The 21,359-nt window shown below is 46.0% G+C and overlaps 1 protein-coding gene across 1 annotated transcript in view; it reads left to right on the top strand.

Annotated features, from left to right (window-relative positions):
* Positions 1-1,164: 1,164 nt before the first annotated feature.
* The window catches only part of LOC132418650 (NT-3 growth factor receptor-like), a 53,359-nt gene continuing 33,164 nt past the window's right edge, over positions 1,165-21,359 (top strand). The window contains exons 1-4 of the mRNA XM_060002651.1: positions 1,165-1,228; positions 2,653-2,783; positions 9,843-10,015; positions 13,028-13,271. Coding sequence (XP_059858634.1) covers positions 1,165-1,228; positions 2,653-2,783; positions 9,843-10,015; positions 13,028-13,271 — 612 coding nt within the window. The remainder of the gene's footprint in view (positions 1,229-2,652; positions 2,784-9,842; positions 10,016-13,027; positions 13,272-21,359) is intronic.

Consider the following 21,359-nt stretch of genomic DNA (forward strand, 5'->3'; position numbering starts at 1 on the left):
AGGGGGCTTGACTCTGCCTAGGCCGCACGGGTAAGTCTGGGATTGCAGGCCTCCTCCTGGTCTTTGAGTGGTGATGCATGTCTCACGTACCTGTGGCTGTGGCGCTTGTTGAGGCCAAGCTGTTAAAGTGAACATTAAAGCAGAAACTAACACACCCTTGTAAAGCAATTATACTCCAATAAAGATGTAAAAAAAAAAAAAAGGGGGCAGGAAGAGGAGAGGATCTTCAAGATGGCGGAGGAGTAAGACGAAAAAAAAAAAAAAGTGAACTTTGGTCATTGGCTGACTAATTCCTCACCCCACTCATGTCAACCTGTTCCAGTGGTTCTTAAAGAGGGGTGCCGGACCAGCAGTATCAACATCACCTGGGAACTTGTTAGAAAAGGCAAATTTGCAGGCTTCAACCTGGACCTCCTGAACAGAAAGCTCTGGGAGAAGGCCCCAGTGAACAGTTTTCATAAGCCCTCTAGGTCATTTTGATTTTTGTCCTATTGCAATGTCGTGGGAGGCTGGGGTTGGGGAGGGGTCAGGGGCCAAAGGGCCCTCAAGTGGCCTGACTAGTCTGGTCTGTCCTGATGCTCTGGATTCAAGCATCTCAACCCAGTTGGCGATTCCTGACTTGGCCCTCATTTTCCCCTCTTGTAAAATAATATCAATAATGGTGAAAACACACACCATTTCAGAGGACTTGAAGGTTTACCAACTTTTACATAGAATAGCCCTTGTAGCAGGTGAGTAGAACTTATATTATCCTCCCACACCCATTTTACAGATAAGGAAACTGAGACTCCAGATGTTTTGTGAGGTGGGCCAGCCCATAGTGGGGGAGGATCCAGGTCCTGAGCCAAGTGCCCTTGACTTTCCATCCCTGACTGATCCCTGCGGGCTCAGAGGCGTGGGCATGACCCTATAAATCTGCCATCCCATCTCCATTCTGAGGCTGCGTCAGAATGCTCATCTCGCAGGAGCCCATCAGTAGTCACCTGGGAATGACTGTGCAGTAATGAGCAGATGGCCTCCCTGGAGAGGTCCTGACATCCCATTTTCTCTCGGTGTGAGACCCTTAGCCTCCCCTTCAAGGCCAACAAATACCATTCCTCAGAGGGCTAGGACAGAGCAGCAGAGGGTGTGAAGAGGGAACCGATTTCTAATTCCCTTGTAAAGATGGGGGCAAAGCCCTGCAGCAAGTGGCAGCTCCCTGGCAGCCCTGTGGCCTGGGAGCCTGCAGGTCTGTCTTGCTGGGAAGAGAGAATAATGGTCTGTAAATGCTTGCACCCACAGATGCTGGCCGGCAGGTCATCTGGGACATGGCAGGGCTACCAATAATTCTGATAGAAAAAAACAAGATTTGTGTAGTCTATTATGAGAAGAATCCCCTGGCCAACCAAAACACTAACTACGGCCCTGCAGTCACACCCCTTTGTCCCTGTAATGTGTTCTCTTGTTCTTGGGGACAGTCTGCCATGGTCCTCTGTCCTCAACTATTATTTTTTTGACAAGGTTGAGAAAACCCTCTTTCCTGGCTCTGCGATGCTCTTCATAATGTGAATACAGGTATTTAATGGGCTTCTGCCTGTTGAACGATTAATGGAAAGGTCGGTGAGTAATCTCCGGCTCACTCCCCACCTCAGCAGCCCACTTCTTGTACAATTCCTTCGAAGCATTCTTTCCAAATAGGTGGGAGGGCTGAGGTCACATCTTTGCTTTCTCCTGGCAGGCAGACTTTAAGTAGGTTGCTAAATTAGCCAAGGCCGCGGTAGCCCTTCTCTTTGCACAGAGCCTGGTTCTGGGGAGGTCTCTGGACTTGATTTTGTGATTTCGTTGTTTTTTCTCTCTCACAGGAGAGGGACTTGTCAAGTAGAGGCTTCCCCCAGATAACTGTAACTCCCACTTAGTGATCTCTATCACGAACCGGACACTGTGCTAAGAGCACTGTAGTCATTATGTTATAACAAGAGCCAGTGTGGTGTGTCCGTGTGTGTGTGCATGTGTGTGTGTGTGCATGTGTGTTGGGGGGGAGGGCACTGGGCCAAACTCTCATGTGAATTATCTCATTTAATCTTCCCAAGAATTCAGAGAGTAAGGTATTGGTGTTAATTCCATTTTACAGATGAGGAAACTGAGGCTCTGGGGTGAAATAATTTCCCGAAGCTCAAAAACTAGCAAGGAGAGGAAACCAGGGTTCAAACTCGATTCTTGACTACTCAATGCAGTCCATGGACCCACAGCCCACAGACATCCCCTGAGAGTTTATTAGCGATGCAGATTCTCAGAGCCACTTGAATCAGGACCTGCACGATGCCCAGGGGATTCCCATGCACAGTAACTGTTGAGACTGCTGTATGCTCTCTCCAGCAACTATAGCTGATTATGCCGGAATCCTGGGTGTTAACGATTACTGACTCTGGTTTAGAGAGGTTCAGGGCTAGTCGGGGACAGAGCTGAGATTTCATTCTGGGTGGAACCCTCAAACCACCATGCAATGCCTGTTTTCACGCCCAAGGTAAGGTGCTAGAGCTTGCCTGTCCCTACCGTGGACTCAAAAGCAGAACTCCCTGCTCTAGACCCCTGTGCTCCCCTGTCCCCCTGAGCCTCCAAGGAGGACAAGTGCCTGGGACTGACTTGGCTGCTCTCCTCTGTCCCCTCCTGCAGATGTGCAGCACATTAAAAGGAGAGACATCGTGTTGAAGCGAGAACTGGGCGAGGGAGCCTTTGGAAAGGTCTTCCTGGCCGAGTGCTACAACCTCAGCCCCACCAAGGACAAGATGCTCGTGGCCGTGAAGGTAATTCTCAGAGGCATGTGGGCCCCAGGAAGGAAGAGGAGTGGCTGGGGTCAGGTGGGAGGGAAAGAGAGACTCACTCCATTCTGGAAGATGGTATCAACTAATGTTATCAGATGCAATCAAGATGGTATAAACTAACGTAATCAGATGCCCTTGCTCCAAGGTCAATGAAGTTTCCTTAGGACCCAAATCAGCTTCCTTTGGCTTCGGAGGTCAAGAGCTGTAGCACATAAGGGGGCTGTGCCCACGGTGCAGCCGGAGGGACAAGTTATGCTTTTGATGGGCCCTGGTTTTATTCTGGAGGCCCTGGGCTCACCGCTGTCCCCAGCTGGCCCTCCTCCCACCTCAGCGACTTTGCAGGATGTGCTGCCCGTGCCCAGAAAGTCATTTGACCATTTCTCGGGAGTACAATTGCATGAGGGGCGGGTAGCTCACAGAGGCCCTGGGAGCCACTGCTCAAGTCAGCAGACGTCACTGGGCATAGGAGATGGGCTGGGGGGTCAGGTACTGAGCACAGGGAGGGACAGTGAGTGAGGCTGGAGGACATTCTTAGGCACCCCGTGGGATCCAGGTTCAGCGCCCAAGGGGCAGCGTGCCTGAGGGTTCCTGCCTTCTTAGATGGGTCGTTAACCACAGGGCTTTGGTATTGCTGAGCCAGCCCTGCAGATTTGCAGTTGGAGCCGAATTGCTTGGGGCAGGAGAGAAGGAACTTTGCTACTACCAGATACCTTCCTCCAGCAGGAAGCAGCTTCTCTCAGTCACTGTTAGACACGTCTTTGAACACGACTGGCACAGACAAGAGTCAAGTAGCCTCGCTGAGGCACCCACAGGTCTGGGGTGTGGAGTGGTCCCTGTGGGAGTGGGTGCAGCGAGCAGGCCTCTGAGGCCAGCGTGAATTCTGTGTGATGTTCTGGGCTGAGAGCAGGAGATACCTCCTTCCCCACGAGGACTCTCACCTGGGCCTCAAAAGGTCCATCCTTAGCACTGAGGGCTCATGACCGAGCCATCTCTTCATGGCAGTTGCATATTTCTGAGACTTTGGGGTCTCTGTATTCACAGTTTGTTGTGTCTGCAGAGGGTAAGCGCCCTCCATGGATGCAGGCAGTGCTGTGCAGGCTACAGGCATAGGGTAGGAATCAGAGAGCTGGGTGGGTGCCTGGCCATCACTGATTAGCTCTGTGACCCTGTGCAAGATGCTTAACCTCTTTGAGCCTCAGTTTCCTTCTCTGTATAATAGGAGATATAATATCTCCTCTTTAAAATTTTGGTGATTAAATTACATAACATATGAAAAATTTTTAGTATACTGCTTGGGACACAGTAAATGCTTAGTAAAGACTCATTGCTATTTGTTTTTATCAACATCATTATTCTTGATGTTGATATTATCCAATGTGCTTAGACACACGACATATGACCTGCTGAGCTTGCATTGACCGTCTAGAACAGGGGTTGCCAAACTCCTGCTATACTAGGCTAGATAGGAAAAATTTTAGGTTTTGAGGACCATACAGTCTTCCTTACAGCTACTCAACTCTACCCATGTAGTGGGAAAGCAGCCTAAACCATACATAAATGAATGGGGGCGTGGCTGTCTTCCAATACTTTTTCTTTTTTTTTTCAGAAGTGGGCATAGTCTGTTGACATCTGCTCTAGAAAATAAATAAGGAACTAGCATATTGCCCCATAAAAGGCTAATGCTTATTATTGCTGGATATGCTGTGAGTAAACTTGCTCAGTGTGTCTCCATAGACATGGGATGGTCAGATTAGTGAGGGTGTCTTTAAACAGTTTGGACCAGGGATGTGGAAAGCTTTCTAATTTTGTCCCTAAACTTAGAATCTACCCTGCCCTAAAAATTTTAATTTATAGGATGACACTAATCGACTGGGTGTTCCAGCATCCATCTGGGGACTGGTGGATGAACTTAATATTTTTGTGCTTTGAGCAGGAAATGAAATGATGGCCTAAACCCTGGGAAACGTTTCCCGATGAGTGGTCTGGTATTAAGGGGCAGTACCCAGATTGGGTAATGCAGAAAATGTGTTTCTGTTGTCACCCTTGTAAAAGGGTTTCCTTTCCTCCTTTTTGGTCTGGGAAGCTTGAGAAGATGAATGTTCTGGGATTATACACCATTTGCCTCGCAATGGATCCGCCCAGCGACCAACCCCTGGAGGAGATGCTTGTCTTCTCTGGAGAACAGCCAAGAAATGGTGTTTCCTGCTTCTCATCCTCTTTAGATTGTATTCCTTTTTGCAGGCTTCCTCCTCTTGAGTTTGTTCTCAAGTTGATGCAGGGTAATTATGGACTTCCAGAGAACACATCCAAGTATAACCCCAAATTAAGTTTTCCCACAGTTGTGGTTTTTAAAGCAAGATTTTTTTGCCCAGCAGTTGCTATGGTGGAAACAAAGAGCCGAAATCCCAGCCTCTGTTCTGAAGACACTTGCAGTCTGTTGGAGAGACAAGAGAATACCCATGAAACAAACGCAGAGCAGGACAAGACAGAGTGTAATTTGTATATATGTGTAGTGTTAAGAGTGACATTAAAAGCATGTAATTCATGATATTTTTAAATAGGTAGTGCAACCTTTAAATAGTTATTTGACAAACAATAGACTTGCTCAAGAGTCTCCTCTGACAGACAAATAGCCGATAAGACTATGAGAAATGTGTCCAGCCTAATTAGTCATCAGAAATACGTAAATTGAACCATAATGAGATACCGCTGTATACCAAGCAGAATGGCTAAATAACAATGACAAAACCAAGTGCTGACAAGGATATGGAGCGATTGCCACTTTCATACTCTGGTGGAAATATAAAGTGGTCTAATTGTTTTGAAAAACAGCTTGGTATTTTAGAACATTGGCATCTGTGTGACCTAGCACTTGCACTCTAGGTCTAGACCTGACAGCTATGTATCTATCTGTCTGTCTATCTATCTATCTATCTATCTATCTCTATCTTTCCACAAAGAGATGTGTTTAAGAATGTTCATAAGCATTCTTTATAACAGCCAAAAGCTACAAACAACCCCAGTGTCCATCAGTAGCAGCTTGGATAAATAAATGTGGTATATTCATTCAGTGAGAAACTTTGCAACAAGGAAAATGAATGAACTACAGCTGCATGCAACAATTTGGAAAAATCTCAAAAACACAGTGCTGAATGAAAAAAGACAGATATAGAAATATACATATATTTTATATATATATATAGCACTATATGTATGATTCCATTTATTTAAAATTCAAAAAATAAGTACAACTAAGCTCTAGTGTTTATGGATGTGTGTATCTCTGCACATGTACTAAAATGGGTTTTAGTATATTAGTAAAATCTGAAGCTGAGCATCCGCTGAAATATCTCCGCCCCAATAAAAGAAAAGGAAAATGGAAAGCAGCAAAACCCCTAGACTGGAAATGATGATGTGAAGTGACTCTGAAGGAGATGGCAGCTGTTGAGAAATTTGAATGTTCTTGCCATCTAGACTGCTTCTCCCCCAGCCGACGAAACAGCCCCACTGAAACCCAGGGTTGGGAGTGGACATGAGACCTGATGTACATAATGGAGAGACTAAAAAGGGCAGTGTCTTCAGACTTTGGGGGAAAAAGGAGATGAGAAGGGAAAATTCCAGATCTCCTCTTTGCTCTATGGATACCACTGGAAGGGCCTGGACACAACCTCCCTGGCTTCAGAGACTCCTTGGCAAGCCCTGTCTTCCTGCACCAACAGTTGGCAGCTGTGAGGAACACCCATTCCATCCCATGCCACTGGCTGGTGACCCATTTTGAAGTTTCCCGGCTCCGAAGAGGTTGAGCATGGACTCTGCTGAGAGGTGCATGAGAGTCTCTGGGCTGATTTTCCTTCTCAAGATTTTTTTCCTGGCATCTCTGTCCCAATTGCATCAATCCCTGGGGACCTGGGCCACTTGCAGCTCTGGACCCCAGTTGCCACAATAGACCCCTTGCCAATTACATAGGAACTTCAGGTTTAACCCAAGAGCTGGAAAGCCCATCATAAAAGTAGAGAGATAATGGGTAGCAGAAGGGGTGTGGAAAGACCAAAAGAGACAGCAGTTGCTTTGTGCCCCATCTTCCAAATGAGGAACTCCTATCTGCTCTGCAGAGTAGGTGCCAGCCCTGGGAATGATGGCTGCGACTGCTCGAGAGCTGAGAATGGAAATATCCAACGGCTGCATTGGCATCCGGACTGTGCGAGAGACTGATTTACAGAGATGGAGAGAGGCCATCTGGCTGGCCCCAAATTTGATCTACTTTTCCCTCTCGTAAATCCAGTGTTCACATAAATCTCTGTATTCTCATCCCACCCATGCTGGGTTCCTTTTTTTTTTTTTTTTCCTTTTTATTCTTCATGAAAATAAGTAAATCACTGACAGTCATCCTATACCCATGCCCCAGTCCATGAAGCTCAGGAGCTGGGTCACCGAGAGAGGCTCCCTCTCACCATGAGTCTCTGCCTTCTTCCACCCGTAGAAAGAAGGCTTTGCAGACATCTTTGTTCTGGTTGCATGTGGACACACGGCAGCCTATGCCTTTATTATCGGGTAGATTTTCTGAGAAGGCAGCCAGAGATGAAGTGGAAAGCATATGAGATCAGAGCTGGTAAATCAGTAATGGACCAGTGGCCCTCCCACTTCCCTGCTGGCCTTGGCCTGCCCTCTAGGCCTGGTATCCTTGCTGGGCCCAGCCATTCTGCTGACTGCCCACACGCCTCACCTTTCCTGACCCTCTCCTCTGCCCTTTCACATCTTTTAACTTCCGTGCCCACCATTCCCCTGAGGACCTGACCAGTGACTAATTCATCTGATAAATTAAGGCAAGCAGGTATGCTGGACAGGAATGTATCCTGGGCTCCACACTCAAGCTATTACTTACATGATCTTTGACAAATCATTTCCCTGTTCTGGACCTCAGATTTCTCACCTGTAAGATGGGAAAACTGTATTAGACAGCTTCCAACATTTTGGTCAAGAGTGGAATCATTTAATCCAACACTTTTTTGGTGAAACCTCCAAATTTTGAAAAGAATGCAAGGTGGTGCTTGTTGAAGTTGGAGTGGGCCTTGATCGCTGGCTGAGACACCATGGCTCTAGAGGCATTGCCATTGAACTTGGTGGTACCAAGAAGCCCAGCACCAAGAGATTACTGTGGTATAATTAAATTCTAGCTTCTGTCATTCAAGTTGTGTGAATGTGTCCTGATCCCCAGAGGAAACTGAGGGCTGAGCCACCAGAAATGAGCAGGTGGAAACATGGTATCTAGGGCCCTTTTAAAGCTATGAGTCCACCATCTCTAAGGTACGCTAATGACTGACGGAGGTTTGATGGGCCCCTTAGATATGATTTTTGCACATTCACATTCCTGCAGCGCTGTAAGCCCAAGGCAGCCCCGTGGATTTCAGCTAGTGGGGATTGCAGTGGCAAGAGGAAGATCTCTGGTTCGGGAGGCTACTCAAGAGTAGCATAATTGACAGGGGAGCCTAGTCTGCCTAAATAACCAGAAAAGGCCAGATGCTTGGCAGAGGGAATGCAAACCAATCGCGTCCAGATTTCCACTACCCTGAACGTGATGTGTAAACTTCACACCCATTCCTTCATTGCCTCGTGTCTTGTCTTTTGAGGTTACTAAACTCTGTCATTTGAAGCAAGTGGATGTTTGGCTCCATTTGCCTTCTGACCTCATGAGGTGGATGGGGAAGGCTGAAGACATATGTGAGCTCAACTGTGCAGGCTGCTCCTCCTGTAGAAATGACCCTGCCCTTCACAGTTCATCATTCAGCATGGCTGCGTTGGTCATTGCTGGGCTGTATTCAAGGTCCTGTTCAAGGACCCTTGGAGGTGGTCTGGTCTCACCCTCCCCTTCTGGTCTACAAAGTCCACATTCACTGACACCCCTTTTAACCATTGCTCTTCCATTTATCTTCCTGGGTCCCAGGGCAAGTGGCTTGGTCTGGTGCTTCTCCCTCACACCGGGTCTCCCACTCCCACAGGGGCCAAGTTGTGACATTTCTGTGGCCACCAGATGCCCACCCTCCCATCCTACCCTGGGACTTTGTGATACCTTACCAGGTCCTGGTCCTGGGTGGGTCCTAAGCCTTCTGCCCATTAACTGCTGTTCCCACAGCTGTAGTCCCAGTTACACCCCAGTACTTCCTTCAGCCCCCTAAGGGAGGACACAGGTGCCTTCTAGAAGCCAAAGTGTTCATGTTTCTCTGCAAATATACACTTTTTCATAATCTAAAATCAAGAAATAGAAAGAGCAAGGAAACTTAATTACATTGTCAGCCTGATTTCAGATGGGCTGTGAGCATAGGCTAATTTACAAAGATAAAGCATTTGGGGCAGTGGTTCCCCCACTGTTTATTTTAGCTGTGAGACCATTTCTTTGGGGAAATCTTGGGGGCATGGGCCTTTGTCAGGCCTTCTACCTCCCAGCTCCCTCCCTCCGCCATTCACACTGATCTCTGAGGAAGCCTAGGGCTCTGAGATGAACAAAGTTTGAAATAACTGGCTGGCAGATGGCATGGGACCTGGGTGTCAAAAAGTTGGTTTCTGTTTCTACAAGGTTCAAAATGCTGAAGGAAGCAGGAGTCAGGTCTGGCTATTGTGACTTAGCCTCATGATCTTTAAAGGCCGATTAGGATCGTAATTGTTGGGAATCAGCATTGTCTTTATTATGGGCACCAGCTTTCTTCCCAGGAGGGGAACAGACAAACCCCTGCCCTCTAGCTGCTAAAAACCAGTATCCCGGGCTTCCCTGGTGGCGCAGTGGTTGAGAGTCCACCTGCTGATGCAGGGGACACGGGTTCGTGCCCCAGTCCGGGAGGATCCCACATGCCGTGGAGCGGCTGGGCCTGAGAGCCATGGCCGCTGAGCCTGCGCGTCCGGAGCCTGTGCTCCGCAACGGGAGAGGCCACAACAGTGAGAGGCCCGCGTACTGCAAAACAAACAAACAAGCGTACTGCAAAACAACCAAAAAACAAACAAACAAAAAAATAAAATAAAATAAAAACCAGTATCCCGTGTTGTTTCCAGGCCCTGAAGGATCCCACCCTGGCAGCCAGGAAGGATTTCCAGAGGGAAGCTGAACTGCTCACCAACCTGCAGCACGAGCACATTGTCAAGTTCTATGGGGTGTGTGGCGATGGGGACCCCCTCATCATGGTCTTTGAATACATGAAGCACGGAGATCTGAACAAGTTCCTCAGGTAAGCGAGGATGGCCATCCCTGCCCCTAACCCCCACCGAACCCCTGGGGTTCTCTCTGGAGCCAGAAGTCCTATCGCTCCTCTGAACACTTCAGTCTGGAGATTAGAAATGAAAACAACCTTTCATTCTTCTACATTACCTCCTGAGCAGTTGGATATAGGCCTTTGCCCCTGATTTCTAGGGGGGGATGTTGAGGATGCTATGAAAAGGAACCTGTACTCTTCTTCCTGATTCTAAGGTAGACTAAGAAGAAGGGCAGGGTGTGAAATGGGTCCAAGGAGGGAGATCAGAGGACCTGCCAGCCTGTAACTTCCAACTTTAAGGTTCTAGGGCCAGCCCTTCCCCTGATGCCGTGAATAGCTTTCTGACTTTGTGCCTTATGTTCTCACTAGCAAAGTGAGGCTAGCACCTTCCACACCTCCTGAAAACCTTTTTGTCAGAGACTTTTTGATGATGAATAAAAAGGTACAAGGTTACAAACTCACTGGGAGACAGAGATGGTTGAATTCAAGGGCAGATTTTCCCCCAGATAAATTTAGAACTGGGCTATCCAGTATAGTAACCGTATATGGCTATTTAAATTTAAATTTACAATAACTAAATTTAAATAAGATTTAAAAATTCCTCTGTCTCACTAGCCACACTTCAATTACTCGATAGCCACATGTGGCTAGTGCCTACCATATTGGACAGTGCAGTATAGAACATTTCCATTAATAGAAAGTCCCGTTGGCTAGCACTGTTCTAGAAGGATTGGATTTTTTATAAGAAGGGTTTCCACAAGCCTGGAGCAGGATCATCTGGATTTTGAGGGGCTCCTGATGGAACTTTTAAGAGACTGAGACCCCAAGCAGATGTTCTGGATGGAGTTACAGTGGGGTTTGGGGAGATGTGAAATCTACCTTCCCCAAAGAAGATAGCATCTCACTGACACAGCAGAGTTAGCACTTCTCTGCCTCTCATACCTGTTACCTCCAAGTAGTGCCCAGATGTGGAAGAAGCAGGCATGTGTGAGCGTCTGTGGAATCCAGGGTCCCAGGAAGCACATTGAACACTCGGGCCCTGGACGCTTTTAGGGTGTGGTTCCACTGCTGAGAATGGTTCCAGAGCTCAGATGTGGGTTATGGCGAACTCTAGCACACTCCCCAAACCTTGATGAGCATCTCCTTGAAGTGGGACATTCAACTGAGTGCTGTGGTGTTTTGAGGAGGGAATGGAAAGAGTTGGTAGCAGGTTTCCAAAATTGGCCCTAGAGGAATTGGAAGGTATCTGTAGGCTTTTCTAAACTTCCTGAACTTGGTTTCACAGTGAAACTTACTCCTTTCCTGAAGAATTGAGTCCTTAACATAAGACAGACTTGGGTTCATATGTCTTAGTGTGTAACCTGGAGCAAGTTATTAACCCCTAATTCTCTCTCCTAGAAAATGAGACTATTCATAACTGCTTCACATGTTTGTTGTTATGAGTATTCAATGACTATATTTGTATAAGGCCTGGACAAGTTTCCCATGTAGCTAGGTGTTCAGTCAATGGTAGCTACGATTAAAAGTATTACAATTATTATTTTATCAGAACTGTGAACCATGGTAGTTTCTAATACAGGCAGCATCCTTTCTCAGGACTTAGGATCTTCTTCTTCCTGTGCTTCCATTTCCCTGAAGTCAGAGGGACATGGTCCATTTTCCATCAAGCCTTCCCCATAGATTCAGTGGTGCCCTCAGCCCCAAGTACCACCAGCAAGGCTAAAGAGAGGTCCCGAGTGCCACTCCGTACCACTGTCATGCCCGCTCTAAGGGACAGGAAGAAAAAGAAAAAGAGAGAAGAAGGCCCTTCCTGCTCTTGCATCTCCCAGTGGGTGTGTTTTAGGGGCAGGCTGCAGTGCACTCTCCTGGTAAGTGGGAATGTGGCTTGCCTGCTGATCCCTCTTCCTTGTGAGCTGATGTAGTAGTTCTCCTTTGGAAGCATGAGGTAGGCAGAGCCCACAGGAGATAATAAAATGAACGTGTTATATTTACGGTACCTTTCAGTGGTAACCGGAGAAGCAGTAAAACAGGCTGAGGTCTCATTGTACACCAGGGCTCCTTGGCTCACAACTACATAAATAAGGGCCCTGGGTGTGGTTAGAGCTGACTGGGCTCTTTAGAGAAAAGAGTGAACACTAAAAGTGACTGATATGACAGGGCAAGTTGCTAGGATAACAAATCTGGCCCATGATTTGGGATGGAGCAGGTGCTGTGGCTCCCCAGGTCTCTGCCTCAGGGTCACAGGGTCTCTTCATCCCATCTTGCCATTAATAGAAGTTATCCAATCCTATACAGTGTGGTGGAGAGGTCAGGAGGTAGACTGAAGAGCGTTGCTACCCGAAATGTGGACTGTATCAGCCCTGGAAGCATCGGCCCTGGGAAATGCAAATGAATGAGCTCTGCCTAGCCAATCAGAATCGTAGGGGCCCAGGAATTGTATTTAACAAGCCCTCTGGAAGCTTAAAGTTTAAAACTCTCTTCCAGAGCCACATGTCACCCATGTGGCCACTGTGGGACCTCTGTGACTTTGACCAAGTGATCTGATCATTTCGTGCCTCAGTTTCCTTATCTTCAAAATTGGGGTGGGAAGATTGAGTGAATTAATATATAATATTTAAGATACTTAGAGCAGAGTGTGGAACATAGTAAGGGCTGTGTAAGAGTTAATTGTTTTATTAATTGTTCTGTAGTAGACATCAAGAACCTGGGAAGCCCCTGGATAACCATAACATGTTCAAGAGTAGGTTCATTCCCTGATTCGTTAAAGCATGTCTGCTGTCATCTTAGTTGGGAATCTGGTTGTGGAGTTTGACCATATCCATACTCACAGAGTATAATTTTGGGTAGATAGAAATAGTCCATAAGTAGACTGAGAAGAGATCTCATTCATTTCTGTGGTGCATTCCAGAGAACAGGAACTCAAGAAGGCATTTCCCCTTGATCTCCTTAATTCTCTCTGCCCCCTCTCTTCTCCCACTAACCCCACAGGGCCCATGGGCCAGATGCAATGATCCTTGTGGACGGGCAGCCACGCCAGGCAAAAGGAGAGCTGGGGCTCTCTCAAATGCTCCACATTGCCAGTCAGATTGCCTCTGGCATGGTGTACCTGGCCTCCCAGCATTTCGTGCACCGGGACCTGGCCACCAGGAACTGCCTGGTTGGAGCTAACCTGCTGGTGAAGATCGGAGACTTTGGCATGTCCAGAGACGTCTACAGCACTGATTACTACAGGGTAAGGTGGCTTCTCCAGATGCAGCAATCCGTGGCAGAGCTAGTGCCTTCTCACATGTCTTTGTCATTGTCCATTAACCCTGTTACTCCGGAGCACACATATACACATCTGTGCCCAGATATACATCTGATGCTTATCCTTTGGCCACTCCTGCATCTCAACATACCTGTTAATTATTCTCTGGATAGCTCACTCCTCCCTTCCACCTGGATAGGGATACTTGACTGTATCCTTACATTGCAATGACATAATGCACTGTGTTCTTACTTCCATCAATACTCATTCTTCATGCAAACAGATACATACACACACACACATATATATCCCCAAATGCTCACGTGGACAAGCTCAACTTGGTGCTACATTTTAACATCTTTCAACTGAGTTCCGTATCCAGCCTCACCCACGACACATTTTATTCTTTAACATCATTTGGTGAGCTTATAGGCTTGTTTTCAAAGGTAGATCTTGATAAGAAGTCAGAACCCAACATAAAGTAGCAAAAATGGTTAACGTATTGCTGAGCAGAGTTATCCAAATGGCATAGGAAAGATGAGGGAAGGAAGCAGGTTCTCATTGCCAACTTTGGAGAGAGGTACAGGTGGGCCTTAGGAAAAGATTTTTGATTGTGAGAGGAGATATCACGTTCAATTTTACCTCTATAAAAGTAGCTACTTTATATTAATAGGTGTCTTATTTTGCTCCCCTTTGTATTTGGGAATCATCTTCCCACGGATCAGTGAGTGGTTCTGACAATGTTATTATTGCCAGGGAAAGGACGGGTGGGCATGAGTGGCATTTATTCCCAAAAGGAGAAATATGGGTGCAACCTGTATACAGAGATAGGATGACTTCTGCAAGTTGATTGGGAGGCAGATGCCTCAAATATATGGAAGATTTACTTTGGGGTCTTTGAATGGGTAAGGAGTTTGGATGGTATATAAGGAGAGGGTGGGGCAATGTTTTGGAGGTTGAGAGGCATGGCAGCCATTTCCCTCATCTTCTTTGTACAGAATGAATGATCATATTGTGAATCAAAGGACCTAGATATATGTCTTTTTGGCCTGAGCACGGTGGGTCAGGAGGCTGTGGGTTTGGGGTTGGCATCTGTTAATCAATTCTGTCTGGATGCTCTCGATGGCTTTGCCTAAACGACATTGCCCAGACGTTATAAGGGATCACTCAAGACACTTTATTTTAGCCATAACCTGGAGAAAAATGGAATATTTGAGAAATTCCTTTTGTGGCTAAAAATGGACGAGTTCATGGTACAGCCAAAAGATGGCAGATGGTAGACCATCATGAGAATATGAAGCAAAGTAGACCAAACAGTAGCGAAGGTAGAAAGTCTGCAGAAAACTGGGCAGTTTCTCTAGCTACCTGCCCAGTCCAACATCCCTAGATATGGAAAAAGGAGCATGATGTAGCAGTAGGCACAGACTGATGGGCAGGGCAGACCTGCCAGGAAATATCAAAGTGGAGTCTTTCTTTTGCATCTAGACCAATTTTTTTTCCAGTCATTTCCAAGAGAGGCATCGGTGTGGTCACTAAGGGCCCATGGGTCATAGATTTCTTGAGTCCAGCTGGAACTGGCACCGTTTAATTGCTTCTGCACTTTGCATAATGGGGTTTGCTGGCCTGTCTGGCTGAGCTCAGATTTATGTTGGTGTTGATAAAAGCAAGGGATGGATCATTGTTTTTCTGTGTGAGGCAGATGTTTGATTATACCAATCTGGTCTCCACTGGCTTTACCAGGGTGTTGGGAAACAATATCTGACCAGAATGTGTGCAAACTCAACTTTAAGCTTGCTTCAAGGAATGCAATTGATACTTCTTGATTTTGATTTAAAAGAGAGAAGAAAAAAAAGATTACATCTCCAAATGATCCTGCTGTGCCCTGACTTGAACAGTTGTGAACTGTTGCTCTTTATACCTGGGAGAGCTACAAGGAGTAAATCCATCTTGTTTCTGTGGGCTCCAGGGCAGATTGGAATTCAAGGATGGGAGAGTGAGGTGGGAAAATGTTCACATACCAGGTATCCACAGTTCCCTTTTCATGAGTTCTAAGCCAGGTATAAGCAGAGGCCAGCTGGCCTGAAAATGTGTGTCTTTGGTCCCAAGGAAGTATAAAATTAAAAAAAGGATAGCTGGGGCTTCCCTGGCAGTCCAGTGGTTAAGACTCTGCCTTCCAATGCAGGCAGCGTGGGTTCGATCCCTGGTTGGGGAACTAAGATCCTACATGCCATGGGGTGTAGCCAAAAACTTAAAAACAAAAACAGATAGCTGTTGCAGTAAAAACACAATGCACCATCAGAGAACTGCATATCCACTCATGGTGGGTAGATATTACACTCTGCATATTCAAAGAGCAGCTTGTGTCATATCTTCATGTTCAGTACAGGTGCCCACAAGGTCGTCATGTGTACACAGTCCCACCCCCTCCCTCACCTTCTGTAAAACAAAAGGCAGAAGTAGACTTGCCTGAGGTCATATCAGTAATAAACTGTGAAGTCTTATTATCCGTATTGGAGGACATCAAGGTGACAAGGGAGTTCTGTATTTGGGCCCAATGTTACCTATGTTCACATCCTAACACTGCCGTTAACAGCCATGGAACCTCAATGTGCTTTCCTGAAACCTCTATTTAATTTCCCCGTTTTTCAAATGAGGACAAACATGGTCTCTCAATCAGGTTATTTTTGATGTTAAGCAAGTTGATCTGTGTAAAGAGCCTGGAATACGCTACTTACAGGATAAACTGTTGTTTATTTTCCTTAGTCCCCTTCACACCCAAGGCAGGAGAACCTCAGGGATAATCTTATTTCCACATGTAGTTCTCGGGTCAGAGAGAAGGACCTCCTGACCACTGGAAAATAAACTGGGATCGTGTAGCTGCCCCAAAGGAGCAGAGCCTTTATGTTGACCACCTCTGGAAAATTTCCTTCCCAAGGTTTCAACTTAAATAGAAATACTGGGTCATCAGTACTTGCCTGTTCTTCTGGTCTGTGTTTATATGGCCTTGCTCATGAATCTTAGAGCTAAGTCCATGTTCAGGTGATTTATGAAAGATTTTTTTTGTTTGGTACACCGGCTGAGACTCTGGGGGAATACAGTGATTTATTAGATAGCAAGAACGCTGAAGGATTCTCTCTGCAAGCTGACACCCGGGACAGGTTTGCACCTCTCAGCTACCATACGTTACTGAAATCTGTTGGGCCTAGGAGTTTGCTGATTTCTGGTACCTAACACAGCTAAATGCAGATAATTCAGGCGTGTGTGTGTGTGTGTGTGTGTGTGTGTGTGTGTGTGCATGTGTGTGTGTGTGTGTGTGTGTGTGTGTGTGCGCGCGCGCGTGCGCACATGCGCTCATCTGCCCAGTGTAGATTCCAGGGTGTGTATAGGAGGGCAGAGGGGGAGGTGGAGATAAACTCCTCCTTCTATTCTTTCCTTTTTAATTTTTTAAAACAAAGAGCTGCCATCTGGCTCATGCACAGGTGATATGAAAATGATGTACAAAGGTGAACTGCTTAATTTCCTGTTACATATTTACAGAGAGAAAACAAACATCTCTGCACCAGAGTGAGTGCCAGAGCGATTTGTTCTCGCTTCTTAAGACTATGCCCCATGACAGATCCCTTTTCCTTGTGTGGGTCACTGACTCATACACTTCTGAGACTGCCTTTAACCTGGCTTTGACAAGGGTGGGGTTTTGGTACCATTATATCTTTCTCAGAATATCAGACAACACTAAGAGTTTAGGGCTCAAATCTGGAATTAAAGAAAGTCCTGAAGAAGACGAGGTTGGAATTCCAGAATAGAAATGTTTTCAGATGTTTTGATTTGGAGGGGAGGTGGTATGCTGATACAGGAAGAATGGGGGTGTAAGAGATTGGTGCTCTGATCCTACTGATACAGAGGGCCAGGGGTGCACCTTCCTGTTCACTCTGCTGTCCTCCGTGCCCGGCACAGGACCTAGAACTTGGCAAACACCCAATAAACATATGAACAAATGCATGAAAGAATGAATGAAGTCAGAATGGGAATTCAGAGTTAGGCAGGAAGTGGATTAGGCCAGACCAAGGGGAGCCTGAATAGGCATCACTTTTGTGTAAGGGCGTCCATGCCCTGCAGGGCCAAGCATCGGGATCCCTTCAATAGGCTCCCCAGTTAAGATCTAGGGCAGATCTTATGTGTTCCAGCTACACCTAATAGTGACAGAGGTGACAACCAGAATGGTAGCAGCAGAGAATCAGTGGATGAATAACTCTGCTCTGGAATCCAGCCTGATTCTCCTGTGTCCTGGGGCTCCCTGCTTGACCATGTAAGCCCTCACACCAAAACCAGCTGAAGGAGGCATGCTCATTTTACACTGATTGTGGAGCTTTGCACTTTCTCACCAGCCTCTTAGTGCTCTACTGGGAAAGGAAGAGGGTCTTCTGAAATCTTCCAGGTCAGCTATTATTGGCCTCCGTTTTATAGTTAAGCCTTGGAGAGGGTTGGTGATGTGTTCAAGACCTTGAGATTCTCCAGCAGCAAGTCAGTGTTAGAGCCTTTATACAGCCTTAGGATGAGTGATCCACTTTGTACATTTGCTAAACTCGTCCATGCTGGTTTATTTCCCCTTGTGCCAAATACCCTAGCCATTGAGAAGATCCATGTGCTGGGGACAGGATTCAATACAATTCCCTGACTATGTGCAAGGATGAGAAGAATGTGATCTGTATTCCCAAGGAAATGAAATTTTCATAGGGAATATAAAACAGGATGAAAATTTGTAATTCCACCATAACACAATAGGGTTACCAATTTCAAAAGCCCATGTAATTAGACGGATGATTTGGGTCTTGAGGCAGTCAGTGGGTTGAATTTTAGGAGGAATAAAAATAGTTTTGAAATAGGCAAACTAGGAGAGTGATGTGGAACAGTGTGTCACTCAACCAGCCAAACCTGAAGGTACATGAAAGATGCATGGAAGGATGTTTGTAAAGGAAGGATGGGACCACTATGGCAGCTCTTGAAAGGCCAGCTAGCTGTTCTGACGTGGGTAACTGAAGGACAGTCATGGGAAGTTTGTCATCTGTTTTAGTGTAAATGAGGCTCTGTGAGGACCAGTCATCAGGCAGTGGCATGTAGGAGAGACGGCTGGGACCCGAGGCCACTAAAGCCATGGCAATGGTCCAGGGAAGAGACAATAAGGCTGTTTGCTGTGGGGTTAGCAGTGGAGTGTGGAAGAGAAGCCATCGGAATTAGTGGGGCTGGGAAAGGTGAACTCGAGGCTAGGGCCTGGGAACTCAAAGCCTCTATCCGTTTTGTACTGTAAGCTTGAAAAAGAATAACAGTGAAATGGAGGGTCGGGATGGATTTTTTACAAATGCATATTTTAGGCCACCTAGTCCATTCTGCATCCCTAGAGTGTTAAAAACAGATGAACAAATGCCAAATCATTCAATTTTAAAGAAACATGAAGCTGGAAGGAGCCTTAAATGTCATCTATTTCACCCCTGTGGCCCCAGACAGAACAGCTTCAGAATCATTCCCGACAGATGGTTTGCTTGCTCTATTCCGGTGCATCTCCTGGGATTCCACTGGCTCCCCCTTATTCCTTCCAGCTGTGGCAAAGGGAAGCTATCATTAGTGAGAGATTTATCTATATTTTTCTTTCTAATTCGTAACACCCTTTAGAAGTGGGAAGTTCTCAGTTATGTCTAGCCAGAATTTTACCTGCTGCAAAATAAGTCTATATTTTCCTATATCCTTAGAGGAGATAAACACAGTTTATATTATAAAACAGACATTATAACACTCGGGAAAACGTGAAGATGCTCAGCGAGACCAAAATAGGTAATTGGTTGTGTTTTATTTGCTGGAGGGGAATCAATGGGATATAAATATCTCCCTCCCTTGACATGCCAAAAACATTATATCCTCTTTCTGAGAGCAGTTTCCAGGGGTCTCCTAAATTTGGTTTCACTTCCCTGTAATATTGAAATCTAGTTGTTTCCTTTTGTCAGTGACAGTGGTGCAGGCATGGGATAGATGCTATCATAGTCAGCCTGATCTCCATGGGGACAGATATTGCGGAAAAATAAGGACAGGCAGAATCCTCATCAGAAAGTTTCAAGAACATGAGGCATGTTTATACTGGAACCCAACCTCAAGAAAGGAGAGGAGAAGGCAGCAGGGTGTTGATTCACTTTATCCTTCTCTGCTCCTGTGGACGGTGGGGATAGCAGCCTCTTTATAACTTGACAGTGGCGAGTATTATAACAGACCCAGTTTGGGGTCCTCAAGTATAAAGGGTTTTTTTTTTTTTTTAATGACAAACTGAGTATATAACATATAAAAATACATAAATTTCCATACAAATATCTTCTCTACCAGCTGTAATTAAGATATTTGTATGTGGACTTCCCTGGTGGCGCAGTGGTTGAGAGTCCGCCTGCCAATGCAGGGGACACGGGTTCGTGCCCCAGTCTGGGAAGATCCCACATGCCGCAGAGCGGCTGGGCCCGTGAGCCATGGCTGCTGAGCCTGCGCGTCCGGAGCCTGTGCTCCTTCCGCAACGGGAGAGGCCATGGCAGTGAGAGGCCCGCGTACCGCAAAACACACACACACACACACACACACACACACACACACACACACACACACGCACGCACACACACACACACAGAAAAAGATATTTGCATGTAAAGAGAACAGTATGTTCCCTTGACTTCCTCCTAGTAGGGGACTGTATTTCTCTCCTAATCCTCAAAGCCCAGGACTTTGTGATCTGAGTCTAAACAGGAGGAGAGGGAGGAGGACTGGGTCAACATAGTGTTTGATATTCAGAATTTTAAACAGAGTTTTTACTCCCGGTTGTTTATTTTTTAAGTTTAGCCCATCCCACAGGACAAAGCTGAAGTGGGGATGGGAAGAACCCAGGAGAAAATGGGCAAAGTACCCGCTAATTCTGGAGTCCAGCAGAGAGATATTCCTTTGAATCCTGAGCTTCTGCTTATGAGCTATGTGACCTCAGGAAATTTTCTTAAATTCTCTAAGCCTTAGATCCTCATCTGAGAAAAAAAAAATGAGAACAATTTCTTCTTTTGTGTGGGTTAAATAAGATAATGTATGCAAATTGCCTGGTACCTATTAGGCACTCAATAGATGGTAGTTATTATTCTATGTAAATGAATAAGGTAGAAATTATATACAGATCTTCCTTGACTTACGATAGGGTTACTTCCTGATAAACCCATTGTAACTTGAAAATATCCTAAGTCAAAGAGGCATTTAATACACCTAAGCTACTGACCATCAGGGCCTAGCCTCACCTACCCTAAACGTGCTCAGAACACTTATATTAGCCTACACTTGGACAAAATCATTGAACACAAAGTGTATTTTATAATAAAGTATTGAACGTTTCATGTAATTTATTGACTACTGTACTGAAAGTGAAAAATAGAAGGGTCGTATTGGTATAGAATAGTTGTAAGTGTGTGGGTTGTGATCTCATGGCTGACCGGCAGCTGAGGCTCATTGCTGCTGCCCAACATCACGTCAGAGTATCCTGCTGCATTATCGCTAGCCCAGGAAAAGATCAAAATTCAAAATTCGATGTACTATTTCTACCTAATGCATATCACTTTCACGCTACGCTGAAGTTGAACTATCATAAGTTGGGGACCATCTGTATAAGAAATTTTAAATAATTTAAAGTTACTTACAAGCCAAGGTATTTCCTATTATGGTCTTTGGTGCCAGATCCTAACATTGAAGGGGAGAAGAGCCTACTTAAGAGAACTCAGGGAGATAAAAACAAAGCCACTCACTCTTCCGGGACGGATGTAGACTACTGGAGTTGGTCTGTTGGAAGCCCAGGAGGAAAAAGAAAGCACTTCTAGTTGGTCAGAGGAAGAATTTTCCCATTTCGGACCTGGCAGCTCCAAGAAGAAGCTAACTTTTGATAACCATAACCATGAATTCTGTGGTAGACAAAGGCCTTCAGAACTAGGGCTCATTCTCCAGGCCAGGCCTCCTAAGTGTGTGATGCCCCTTATTACCCTAGAGGAAGATGTTAGGGTCATGTGCCCTAGAGCC

This window comes from Delphinus delphis, chromosome 2 (assembly GCF_949987515.2).
Source record: "Delphinus delphis chromosome 2, mDelDel1.2, whole genome shotgun sequence".
Lineage (NCBI taxonomy): Eukaryota > Metazoa > Chordata > Mammalia > Artiodactyla > Delphinidae > Delphinus > Delphinus delphis.